The sequence below is a fragment of the Anas platyrhynchos genome, chromosome 1 (assembly GCF_047663525.1).
Source record: "Anas platyrhynchos isolate ZD024472 breed Pekin duck chromosome 1, IASCAAS_PekinDuck_T2T, whole genome shotgun sequence".
NCBI lineage: Eukaryota > Metazoa > Chordata > Aves > Anseriformes > Anatidae > Anas > Anas platyrhynchos.
The window spans coordinates 150,336,966-150,349,104 of NC_092587.1; the positions used below are offsets into that span (position 1 = coordinate 150,336,966).

Consider the following 12,139-nt stretch of genomic DNA (forward strand, 5'->3'; position numbering starts at 1 on the left):
ACTTCACATTCCTGCCTGCAGCACTCTCTGAGCAGGACTGGGGCCTTTGTCTTTGCTCCTGAGGTTGCAGAGAAGCTCTGAGGGTCTCCTAAAATGCAGCCCTGTGCAGCCTTGAGAAGGCAAGTAATTTTTCCTCGCTCAGGCCCTCTACTTATGCTTTCTTGTGTATCAGTTGCTCCTTTCAGCCCCACAGCCCCTTGTAATGCCAGTGATAGTGCACGCATGAGCAGCTATCCCAAAGGCATGCAAGAAATTCAAAGGATGAAGTCTAAACTTCCTCTCCCTTCTGTGATTCTCATGTTGTGTGTTCAGCAATTCCACAAGCCTCCCTTCCACCCTTAAATATTAACACAGCTATTCTCTTGCTGTGGGATTTCTCATTATCATGCGAATAAATGATTAAAACCACCATACAGAGCAAGTGCAACTTTTATAACTATATGAATCAGCACCGTGCCAAACCCTTAAAGAATAGTAAGTGTCTAAGTATTTATTGCACTTTATTGCTTCCTGGAGCATTTAAAAGGAGTTGCTAACAAACAACCATTTACACAGGCTTAAAAGTTTTCCTTGGATGTACTGAGCCATTCTGCATTTCAAAATGCAGACTTTCTTGCTTTCCCAGCAACTTAATGCTAGGTCTTTGACAAAAAACTTCACGGATTGTCCGGCAAATGCTACTATTTGCAGTGGTACATCCTGTGTGTTACCAGAAGATGATTTTAACCGTTCTTTGAGCGTAACTTTAAGTACTGTTCTGACGATCATGCTGGCTTTGGTGATGTTCTCCATGGGTTGCAATGTGGATATTAAAAAATTCTGGAACCACATAAAAAGGCCCTGGGGTATTTTTGTGGGTTTCCTCTGTCAGTTTGGAATTATGCCTCTCACAGCTTTCTTGCTGTCACTGGCCTTTAACGTGCTTCCTATTCAAGCTGTCGTGGTGCTAATCATGGGATGCTGTCCAGGAGGCACAGCCTCCAATATCATCGCTTACTGGGTGGATGGTGACATGGACCTAAGGTAAGAGCAGCTGTTATCTAAATATTCATGTGTCTTTTTATATTGTAAGCTTTGTATTGAAAAGGTCTCTCTGTTTTTTTCTTGTCTTGGTCCATGTATAGTGCAGCTTCCTTCTTGTAGAGATGCTTAGTTAGTATAATAGTAGTAAATACAAGCAGACTAGAATTATCCTTAGTTCTTGAGCATTTGTTAGGAAGACAGCATAATAGAATTGTGTATATTAGAAATTGTCTATTGTAAATCCTCAGATCCTGAAGAAAATAGCATTGAGAAAGACCTCTAAAATACTAGGATCATAAACTCTCTATCCAAGTTAGCATATATTTGTGATTTTGTTTCTCCAAGATCTTGGGCAGTAGGAAAAAATAACAGTGAATTTTAGAACTTGAGTCCTGTGTACAAAAGAGCAGCTATGCAATCGTTTCTTTCAAATAATGTTTCTTGAAAGAAATGACCTCCAGAAAAATATTTTCCCTCCGTTTGTGTTCTGCGCAATGAATAGATGGGCACAGTTTTTCTCCTTGGAAGCTAGTACAAATGAAAATCACTTGCAGTAATTCTATCTGCTCCTGGCACCTTCTGCAAAGTCTTCAAACAGAAAATTTTACATGCTACAAGCTATTGGCCAACAAAGTCCTCCACACTGGGTGCTATGAAAAAGCTCCTTTGTGGCTAAGTGTGTTGGTCTCAGTGCTTTATGAGTTCAGATGCTCTGAACTCATAAACAGATATGTAGGGCACCTTGCGTGGTCTTGGATATCAAACACACTGCAGAAGTCAAACCTACTCTTGATGCAAATTCCATGGGGGGTTCATTAACTCATAGTTTTTAAAAATAAGCCATCGTTTTTCTTTTCATATCCTGATTACTCTGCTCTAAAATAAACAGGATCATTTCTCTATTTCCCACAGAGTAACATAAATTGGGGCATTCATTCAATTTATCATATGCCAGTCTGAACTAGAAATGGAAAAAAAAATAGAAGGAAGAAAGTTGTGGAGCTAGGGCAAATTGACTAAGTATTTTAATATTTGTGGCTTTAATAAGACATTTTTTCCATCATTTGAAAACAGTGAACTTTTCTGTCACATACAGGTGTTAATGTAATACCTGCTTTCAAATTATGTATGAAGTCAGCTCTGCTAATCACCAGCATCCTCACTGTGGAGGAAAAACCTATATTAGACACTTTATTTCTATAAATGAAAGTCTGAGAAACCTCAGATGGAAAGACATCCAACACAAGTCTTAAATTCTGTCCTAATCTTTCATTGGAAGAATACACTGAACTAAACTGTGCTTTCTCAGGTTTATATAGTCAGAATCCAAACTGATGATTCTATAAATATGAGTAGAATTTATATCCTGTGACAGTGGCAGAGGGTAAGGTAAATTGAAAATACTTACTAAAGATTATTCTTCAGGTAAAGACCTTTACCTTAAGATTTCAAGGGCTTTTGATAAGGACCTTTGTGACAGTAATTCAAGGACAGAGGAAACAGGAGGTACAGCAGAGAGAGCAATGCAAGTATCTTCAGTTCTTGATAGAACAGTAAAAGTAGCTTGACTGGTTTCTGGAGCCAGCACAGCATTATAGAAAGCCTGCCCATCACATCAGATAAAGTTTTGCTTTTAACTGATATTTTATGTTTATACATAACAAAACATCACCATTGTCTACTGTCCTGCTTCAAAACTTCAAAACTTCAGTGCAATTATACCACAAGTTAGAGCAGGATTAATTTTCTACTATTCATATAGTGAATCACAGGGAAGTAAACTCTGAGGTTTTATACCTTTCTTAGTTGCTCAGACCCAGATGATGTCCTCTAAAACTTCCCATAAGGACACCCGTTTTTGACATCTCTTGGTATTTCACAAGAATGACCACTTTGAATCACCATTTTCTCTCCACAGCTCCCATGAGAGCTGCTGCAAGCACAGGGGCTGGAGTTAGACTGTCTTTGGAAAAGGATGTAGACATAGCAACTGTAGGAATATGTGCCGTCACAGTAAACTTGAGCTCTTTTATCCATTTGGAGCTTTATCTAATCTTAATTGTAGCCCATAGATCTTTCCTCTTTGTGTGTAAGAACTCCCTTGCCAGAGGCGTCTACCAAGTTACATCCAACAGCAGAGAAACAGAGTCACAGAAAACAAAACTAACACAGATATTTCTGTGGTTTCTGTATGAATTCTTCCAGATTTCTCTGGATGTTCCCAGTTTGTGGGACATGATCTGTAGCTCTTTTTCTGAGCTACACCAAAGAGCAATCAGAAGTGAGGCTCATAAGCAAGTTTCCAAAATCTCCTAAGTAAACCTCTCTCACATTTTTTACCTCATAGGAGAGTGATTTGTAGGCATCCTTTTATCTATGCTACTCAGAATCTGACAGTTTTCTCCCTTTTTAGCTGTCTTGCTTTTTCCTCCTTAATTCTTCTAGTTGAATGCACACTTTTCTACAAGGTATATCATGCCCAATGGATTCAAGGCTTTGTGTTTTAAAACAGAAATGTCTTGCACAAGCCGAGGAAGAAACAGTGCTTACACTCAGCTTCGTAGAGTAATTCTCAGCACCTACTCTTTGGCCTAGGGCAAAACAAGCCAGAAAAGGGAATTTTATTACATTGCACTTACCAGATGAAGAATCTTTTTTGTTTGTTTGCTTTATGTTGCTGGCTTTGGAGTGAAATTCTAAAATACTCTAGAACTATTGATAAAATGGAAAGCAGCATCTGACCCAGCTTGACACCCTCTCAGAAGCCAGTGGGACAGTCACCATGCAGACAGACTTGTGAACAGACCTTCCTGATGGCTGCCAGCCTGACTGCCTCATTTGCACTGAAACTTATTGTTCTGTGTCTGTAGAACATGTTGATATTTATGGATTTTTTCCTACCTTTTTTATTTTTTTAGCAGAAGCCATTCCTTCCATTTAGCTTTTTTTTCTTACTTGATATATTAATAAATTGACCATAGCCAGCAGTATCTCTTGCCCATCATTTCAGAAGCTGTTAAATCATAATAAGATAATGAAAGAAGTACATTCTATCATGAGACAAACTATCACTTTAACCAATTTCTTTGCAGCATCAGCATGACAACTTGCTCCACATTGCTTGCAATGGGGATGATGCCACTCTGTCTCTTTGTTTATACCAAGATGTGGACTGATTCTGATGCAATTGTACTCCCCTACAACAGCATTGGTGAGCCAAGTGAACCAGCACTTTACCTTCTGACTCTCCTTTACCCTCCTTCTAGTAACAACTCCCTTTATATCTGCACCATCCTGCAGAGTCACAAAGAAATTACCCCGGATTTTTAAAAAATATTTATTTTCCAACTTTCCAATGACTTCAGTGAGAATTATGTACCTAGATCATTTCAGGTCATCCACAGCTCTGTGGAACAAAGACTTTAAGTCATTATGAATATGGTACAGATATTTATCACAAGGTTGCACATGCTTTTCTTTTTAAATGGTTTGGAAACCTCTGTAGTACTGGGATAAGAATATAGAATAATTCATACAAAAATAACTTCTTTCCCTGGATGAAAGCATTTGTAACAGCTTTAAGGCACAATCCTGCAAAGTGCTAAATGCTGAGGCCATAATCTGGCAAAGTACTTAAGCACATGTGGATAATTAAGCAAGTGATTAAAACTGCTGAGTCTCATTGAAAAGCTGCAATCTACACCACCAGGAGTGGCTTCATTTGACTTCCTGTCAAAAATCTCATCTAGCTACAAAGAGAAAGTAGTCAAAGTATTTAGAGATACATGCTCCACTGCTTCGCAGAACTGTGGCTCTGGTGCTTATCAAGTTTTGTTCCATGTTGTGGTAATCTTAAAAAGCCAGCAGAGTCACTTTCATATTCTTCAATTTAATTTCCCATTGTCCTTAAAATAAAAAAAAAAAAAAAACCAGCATGTATATTGATTGTGCTTTCAAAAAAAAAAAAAAAAGCATACCAAAGGGGGAAGGCCAGAACAAAAGACGCTCTAAACTGGTTGTTGATATGGTACAGTAGCGAAACACCTGCAGACAAAATGAACATTTAATATAGCTACTCATCACAGGATAGTGGTGATTAGCACACTCAAATTTCTGTCTGCCTTTTTGATTCAGGTGAATGAGCATGTAGCTCAGCAGAATGGCAATTACTTCAACAGGTTGCCAAAGATAACAGACTCTATAGAAAAGCAAACAGGCAGGTGTGGGGAGAGTGTTCATGTGCTGGGGTGTGCATACCAGAAACATCCCCCCCAGGCTTGCTCCATAATCTCAGCCCCTCCACATGGTGCCTGTTCTCCCCTCATGAACTTCTGCATGATATGTGGGCTTATCTTTTTTCTTTTTTTTTTTTTACAGGACTTTCACTGGTAGCTCTCATAATTCCTGTTTCAGTAGGAGTGTATGTTAACCACAGATGGCCTACGAAAGCAAAACTCATACTTAAGGTAGGATATATAAGGCTGAAGCATTGGTAATTATAGACAAATTATGGAATCAGTGGCACCACTGAAGCAGCACATTGCTATTCATAGTATTAGTGTCTGACTTTATAAGAGCCTTGAAGTTTTCAGCAGAAAACAAATGAGACACTGTGGAAAAATATTGCTTTCCCCCTGCACAAATGTGCATGAGTTGCATACATTATTAGAAGCTATCATCATCTAAAGAGCCTGCTTTTGTCTTTGGCTAGAACTATGTTCGTAATTGAGTTCAGTTTATAATGTAAACTGAAAATAGGAAGGAAAATCATCCAGGTCAAATGGATTCTTTTTCCTGCAAAATAATAAAAAAATGAAAACATTCTGGATTATACAAAAATATTTCTACTTTTAAACCAGTGTATCATTTTTGGCAATTTTGAGTGTGAAGTCAATTTAAATATGCATATATATATATATATATATATATGTTGAAAATGTGCCAACAGCTAAGAAATCTAACAAAACTATTTACAAAATTCAACTTTATTTGCAAGATAGTTTCAGAAGCATCAAAACTGTGTTTTGGCAAAAACAATTCCCACCAAAATAATACTTATAATAACTTATCTACCTTTACTGTTAATAGAAAATTAATCATCCTGACCATTGCCCTGCTAAGTTCAAAGTGATTCTTAGACGTGCTGAGTACCCTTGGCCTTCACTGCCCACCCTTAGTTAATAAATATATTTTCTAAGTTTTCTTAAGCAAAACTAACCTGGCAACTGGTTATTCTACCTGAGCTATCAGTTCAAAAAATATAGAACACAAATAAGGTCCTTTTAAGTCCAATTAATTTATTTGAAATATTATCTTGCATTCACAGCTTACTCATGAACATGGATACAATTAAGCGCTGGTTTCAAAACTATCCTTTATAGTCAGTTAAGAGAAAAACATGGAGCTGAATGCTCATGAGAAGGTGCTCTTTCAGCAAACCACCATTTCATCCTCGTTCATAACGAGTGTTTGAGCAACTCACAGTAGAGTTCATTGCCAGTTCACTTGATGTAGGATACTGAAACATCAAGTGAGGATTGAGCCATAGCTGTCAGATGAAGGTACAGATGGTGAGAAATTGAGATAAGAGCACAAAGACAGTTTGCCAAGTGAAACAGAAGAGCTTGTTGTGGCCAGGCCATGTTTCTTTTTCCTAGGTGCATGTGGTTAATAGCTCAGTCAAACAAAAGTACTTGCTCACTCAGTGCCCTTAAACAGACTTCAGCCAGACACTGATGAAGTCAGTTCACTGAGAATACACATTTTATCTGAGGAAAGGATTTCTCCTAAGCTTAACCACAGAAATCTGCTGGTGAGATCTCTTGCAACATATGCCACAAAGGAAGACATTTCACTTAAATACTGAGAAGAGAGTGAGTTATTCCTTTCTTTAGCAAGCAGCAGTGAGGATCTCAGTATATTCAGTTAGAGCAAATAAGATCAACTCATTGACTATGTCTACGTAGAAACACATGATCTCACAGCCAGTTTTCAAACACAATATTTTCAGCCACATTAAAGATTTACTCTGCTTTGCAAATAATTTCCTAGCACTAACAACCTGGCATCTAGTTAGCAAACACAACACAATGCCAGAAAGTGTGACTGCTCAGGAAGTGGGGAGGAAAAGTGCATTATACTAGTTATTAAGCTGATGGTTTCCCAATAACTCTGGGAAAGGTCTAACCTTCTTTATGTCACACATGTTAGATTGTTTTTAATGTTGAGTTTTATGCACAACTACAGCCAAAGCTTCAAGATTAGTTTTACAGATATATGTTATGGATACCTATAATAGCTGTGCTTTGATCTGTATCTGTAGTCACACATTCAAGTGCATTGTACAACTCCATTTTGGGGAAAACAGCACCTATATAATGTGCCTAACATGAATTATGTCAGTAAATGTAAAAGTATGTCAGTTTTATGTTTGATAAGACATCTTTTATTCACACAGTTCTTCTTTCTCCTCACAGGTTGGTTCCATAGTGGGAGCGATCCTTATCGTGCTCACTGCTGTCGTTGGGGGAATACTCTATAAAGGCTCCTGGATTATCTCACCTAAATTATGGATCATTGGTACCATATTTCCAGCAGCTGGCTATTCTCTGGGATTCCTTCTGGCCCGCGTTGCTGGTCTGTCTTGGAACAGGTATAGATTTCTCTGTGAAATAGTCCTATAGTCTTATTTCTGTGAAGGCAGTTCTTTTTTAATGAATAATCAATTCTGAGAATACTTCCTAAATGGTAGCTCTGCTACAGGGTCACTTACTCACCAACCTTTTTGTAAATAAAACTATTAATGTGCATGAACATTTTAAAATATGGATTCTGACTACTATTTCCCCCAATATGTCATTCCCATATGTGCCCATGTCCTGCACTTCAAAGGAGGTGGACAAAAGAGACCTAACTAACAAAAGGGTTGGGGCTGTGGTAAAACTTCACGTGAAGAATCAACAACCCACAATTTAGAACATAATTGCAGAAGAGGGTGATAATAAGTATTACTGAATATGACATACATGCCTTGAAGGGGGATAACAGTCCTCTGCAATTTCTGAACTGCCATAAATTGTATGTGCTCTGGTTGTAAAAGCTGTATGATTTGTGAGCTGAAGGATATCAATTTCTCACTTACCTGTTACTGTGTGGTTCCTTCTTTTCCAGATTCTTAATAAAACATAGAGACACACAGGCTGTTATTTCATGACTGTCTTTGTATTCCCTTTAGATGTCGTACAGTGTCTCTGGAAACAGGCATGCAAAACACTCAATTATGTTCAACGATAGTACAGCTCTCCTTCAGTCCTGAACAACTTGAATTGATGTTTACATTCCCACTCATCTACAGCATTTTCCAACTGTTGTTTGCAATAATATTTTTAGCAGGTAAGGTATAGATATTTTCTATTATTATTATTGTGACCTGTCTCACTTTTAATGGATACAGAGAAAACAAGAATAGACAGCTGAGAGAGGAAAATAATGAAATGGTAAACAATAAACTTTATAATGACCCAAATGGCTACTGAACATCACCACTGTGCTGAGCCATGTACAGGAAAACGTAAGGATCAGTTTAAGATCTGGAAAACCCCTTGTTTTTCAGCACAAGGGAGGGATCTCCATTACCTACAACCAGAATAAGAACACCTTGAGCACAGGATTGTTTTTACCATTTGATGAGGAAGGGCAAATGTGTCTTCCATTAGAACCCTCTACCACTCCAGTATGCCTGGGCTTACAGCTGCACACCAGGACCATCTCCAAATGCATGCACAAACTCACCCTTCTATCAGGGGTTAAGAGCATAGGCATTAGCTTCACAGCTAATAGGAGGAAAAAAAATCTTCCATTAGAAGTAAAGGCCCCTTTTTTCTCCCACATGCACTTCATATGTGTTGCACTGCTACAACCTATTGAGGGTCAGGACTTTGCTCCTGTTGCTCCCACCGAAAACCAGCTGTGAATATTTAGCTTCCACTCTCAAACCAGCTGTCTTACCAGGCATCAAGAGCACTGCCCTAGGGACACAACCTGAGAGGTATACCCCCAGTTAGTGCCTCTGTAGCTGGCAATGGCATGAGGACAAACTTCTTTGCCCCACTTTGTCTCAGCTTCTGCCAAACAGGATTCATGCAAAGTAAGAATCAGTCCCACAGACCCAGCCAATTGCCCAAAGGCTTCCCAAGAGAGACAGACAGTACTTTAAAAGTTATTACATGCAGTAGGAACAGAAAGCAGTCAAGCATCAAAAGCGTAATTTAAAACATTTTCCTTGTTATTTCCTAAGCATACTTTTTTAGTGATGACTGCTGTTGACATACAATAATTAAATCTGTCTTTAAAGAAACTCTGTCTTGAAGCGTTTGAAAATTTTAGCGATATAAGGTGGGAAAATTTTGTATGTCTACATGCTACTAGAGTATTTTTCAGGTCATTGTTATATCTTTATTTAATATTAAATATATACCAATTCCCAGGGTACCGTGTTTACAGAAGATACCACGTCAAACCGAACACAGATGTTGAGAAAACAGAAGAAAAAGATGATTCAAAATCAATTTCATCACATGCTAAAGCAAATGGAGGTTTTGTATCAGATGAGACAAAATAGACAATCATCTCTCTGTTCCCATCAACTGAAAAGATATAAGATATATGGTTTACTTAAACTTCTTTTCAAATGCTGTTGCTTTAGGGAAATATTTAGCAAAAGAAGGAGTTCTATTGATATTGTACAGTGAGACTTTAAAATGATTAACTTATGAAAGATTTCTGCTTTGATTTTGAACATGGTTTCTGCCACAATTGTACAATCTATTTTGGAAGCTAATTTCCTAAAATATTTAATGTTTTATTATGGTTTATGTAAAGAAAGGCAGAATAAAGGTGGTCTATTGCTTAAAAAAAAAAAAAAAAAAAAAAAAAGCCTTACTGACTCAGGGCCATGATCCTGTTAAACTGTCTACTAGTCTCAGCCCCTCTAAGAGAAAACAAACAAAGAGAAATCTTGCAAAAGTGCCTGAGCAGCAACAGGAGTTGATGTGGGAGATTCGATGAGGCTATTGGAATTTCACTGAACATGAATCAACCATGAAATTGAAACAAGCTAGTAATGAAATAAAGTTTCATTTAGGTCAGTCTGGGCACACTAAAGTCATTGCACTGTACTAATTGCTTGAAGTGTTAATTTATTCTAATGCTATAAGTTTAACAACGCAAGGTACCTTCCAACTCCAGTTTTCTTGCATGAATTAATATAAAGCAACAGCTTTGCATCTTCAGTCTGAGTCTATTAGGTATTGGAAACATGAACAGAGAGACAAAGCTTAGGGCACAAGCCTAGAGCAGTTTCAGTGACAGCTGCGTATAAAGGCTGAGTTTGGGGAAATTTAAGAAATGAATGGCTTCTGCACAGAAAGGGAGGCATTTGAAAGTGGAATAAAATTGTCCCTGATTCATCCAGGTGTACATTCACCACTATAGAGACAAGATAACAGTGCTTGCAGACAGTCATCTATTTCTGTGATTCTATGAACTCAGTAAGTTTGAGGTTACCATGTGTGCATGACATTAAGACACTGATGTAGTTAATGACTGTGTTATTTTAATTATATAAAACACAGACAGAAATAATTGGATGGAAATATACATTATTTGTCTCCGAAAACTCAAGAGCATGTATGGAAAACTGTCCTAAGTGTGTGGAGAAAGTTAGCATAATTTTAAGAAAACTAGCACAGTAAATTTTTTCAGCTGTAATTTTTTGTGGATACATTCAGTAATATTAGTCCTGTAGCTCTTATGCAAAGAAAACATCGAGAGAACTTCAGATGAAATAAGTGAGAACTTGGCTGACCAAAAACTTCAAGAGTGAGCCAACTATCAACACATGGAAACTATACAACTCTTTGTCATATTCAAGTGGACCTTCTGAGGTGTTGTGAGTTAAAGTGGCAAGTTTTCTACAAACACAACTGAAATTGTGGAATTTAAGTTCCAGACGTGTAGCTTTCCACTGCTGCAGAAATGTGCCCAATATTAAACAAAAGATAAATTATTTTTATATACCATATGTGGTTGAAAGGGCCTTGAAATATTCCTGAGTTCTGAGAGGCTTGAAGCTGCTTTGCATTCGGGGGAGTTCAGAATGGTCATACCTCCAAGGAGGAGTTCAATACCTAGCAGGAGCTAGCACATAACTAGGTATGTTATGTTTCAGAGAATAAAGAATAAACAGAAAGTTGGAGTGAAGTCTACTATGGAGACTTTATGGAATTATAAATGTGAAACACCAGGTTCACTGAGGAAAGGATAAGCTGCTATTTGTGACATCTGTGGTAAAAAGGCTAATGTCATTGTCCTGCTTCCACCTAAAAATGAGCAGCAGAGGTTATTTAGAATAGTGTCTGTCTGCATCAAGCTGCTCTTCTTTCCCTGTGCTAAATCCCAATATTTTAAGCGGATTTTGAAATTGTATTGAAGAATACTAGTTTGTCTTGCTTATACTATGTATGTGTATGTATTTAAAGCAACTGTATAAACACTGAACTGAATAAAGTCAGAAACTATTTATAATTTTGCCCACTGGAGTAATTTGTGGTGGAAAGAATTGAGACTGAATCCTAACAGGCAGACAAAGTTTATGCCTTTGAGATTTAACAAAAACACGTAAGATTATGTGTAAAATGAGTATGTTTAGTAATGATGAAGATTAAATGAATGTGTGACATCTGATGCCATATTTGATACATATTTTTTAATGTATATGTGCAATTAGTGCCCCAAATGAAGTCTGGAGGTTGCAGTTTTTGCAGCTATTACAATTAAACCTAGCTATGGTTGGACGTCCCAAGCTTTATATGAAGCAAAGCCAGCTCAAAGATTTTGACCAACATAGGACTGTAGAGCACACCAAACTTTTGTTTCAAAACCCCGTAACTTGCAAATATTGCCAGAGCTGGGGTTACATTGACATGACGGCTGCTAAATATCCAGCTGCAGGAGTCTGGGCAGTGTCAATGTTCATCATGGATGCAGCTGGGCTGGGCTATCTCACAAGCGCTTTGGGGGAGTTGTGTCCTCTCCCCGGAGGTCTCCAGAAAGATGT

General features: G+C 37.8%; 1 protein-coding gene across 1 annotated transcript; it reads left to right on the forward strand.

Annotated features, from left to right (window-relative positions):
• Positions 1-530: 530 nt before the first annotated feature.
• Positions 531-11,607, forward strand: SLC10A2 (solute carrier family 10 member 2). The gene is made up of 6 exons (XM_005014887.6): positions 531-1,023; positions 4,116-4,234; positions 5,401-5,489; positions 7,500-7,675; positions 8,258-8,415; positions 9,510-11,607. Exons 1-6 carry the CDS (start codon positions 602-604, stop codon positions 9,641-9,643), a joined length of 1,098 nt encoding a protein of 365 aa, XP_005014944.4. The 5' UTR covers positions 531-601; the 3' UTR covers positions 9,644-11,607.
• The last annotated feature ends 532 nt before the right edge of the window (positions 11,608-12,139 follow it).

Coding starts and splice junctions, on each gene's coding strand:
- SLC10A2 (XM_005014887.6), top strand. CDS start 602: ATGCAGACTTTCTTGCTTTCCCAGCAACTTAATGCTAGGTCTTTGACA. Junction 5,490..7,499: donor AAGCAAAACTCATACTTAAG/GTAGGATATATA, acceptor TTCTCCTCACAG/GTTGGTTCCATAGTGGGAGC. Junction 7,676..8,257: donor GCTGGTCTGTCTTGGAACAG/GTATAGATTTCT, acceptor TATTCCCTTTAG/ATGTCGTACAGTGTCTCTGG.